The following is a 1,073-nucleotide window of genomic DNA, read 5'->3' on the forward strand; positions in this document are numbered from 1 at the left end:
CTAGTCCGTCTCCATCGCTGGCGGGTCGGCGGCCGGAGCGTCGCCGGCAGCCGCCGCGGCGGGCGCCCCCTCCTCGGGCTTTTTGACGGCGTCGACGTGCGCCGCGACGGCCTCGTCCTCGAGGATGGTGAAGGGCGTGTCCTGAGAGACGTACCCGACGGCGACGTTGCTGCTCGTCAGCTCGCCGCTCGAGCCCACCGTCTCCCTCAGCGCGAGCAGCGCGTGGCCGATCAGCTCGTCGAGGCCGAGCGACTCGAAGGACTCGAAGTGCTTCTCGAGGTAGGTGCGCCCCGCCTGACGTCGGGCGATCTCGCGTCATCTCGCGTGATCTCGCGTGATCGCGGACGATCTCGACGCCGGTGCGCCCGGGCGCTCTCGGGTGATCTCGGACGATCTCGGGTGATCTCGGACGATCTCGGGACGATCTCGACGCCGGTGCGCCCCCCCGCCTGCGAGCGCGCGCCAATCGCCATGCCAACGTACTCGAAGTAGACGCCAGAGGGTTTGGTCTCGTACAGGTGCGGGCCCTGCGCGTCCGCGCCCGCCACAAGCAGCCCGACGCCGTACGGCCGCTGCCCGATCCGCTGCGTGCCGACTTGTGACTTGTCGGCGACCTTCAGCACAAGCCGGCCGACCTGCATCGGCTCGTCGTACACGTAGCGGTGGTTGATGCACTCGGTCCTCATGAACTTTGCGAGCACGCGCGCGTCCGCCACGAGCCCTGCGGAGGGGGTGTGGGGCGGTGCGTGTGTGGGGCGGTGCGGTGCGGGGCGGTGCGGCGACGTGTGGGGCATACGTGTGTGTGTGGTGTGTGTGGGGGGGGGGGGGGGGGCATGGCGGGGGCAACATGGCCGGCGGCGGGCCGGAAGGAGGGGGCCCGGGCCCCCCCGGAGAAAGGGAAGAAGGGGGAGGCCCCGAAGGCCCCCAAGAGACCGGAGGAGGGAGGGAAACCGGTTAAGAGGCCCAGGAGGGGGAGAAAGGGAAAGAAAGCGGGAAAGGGGAAAAAGGCCAAAGGCCCCCAAACCCCCAATAGCGATGCCAATGTTGTCCTCCCCCTGGAAAAAAGGTGGGCC

The 1,073-nt window shown here is 69.5% G+C and overlaps 1 protein-coding gene across 1 annotated transcript in view; it reads right to left on the reverse strand.

The window, feature by feature from the left end:
- The window catches only part of EMIHUDRAFT_118695 (hypothetical protein), a gene marked incomplete at both ends in the record, with an annotated part of 2,452 nt that continues 1,379 nt past the window's right edge, over nucleotides 1-1,073 (reverse strand). The window contains 2 exons of the mRNA XM_005769534.1: nucleotides 1-294; nucleotides 423-721. Coding sequence (XP_005769591.1) covers nucleotides 1-294; nucleotides 423-721 — 593 coding nt within the window. The remainder of the gene's footprint in view (nucleotides 295-422; nucleotides 722-1,073) is intronic.

This window comes from Emiliania huxleyi (genome assembly GCF_000372725.1).
Source record: "Emiliania huxleyi CCMP1516 unplaced genomic scaffold EMIHUscaffold_418, whole genome shotgun sequence".
Lineage (NCBI taxonomy): Eukaryota > Haptophyta > Isochrysidales > Noelaerhabdaceae > Emiliania > Emiliania huxleyi.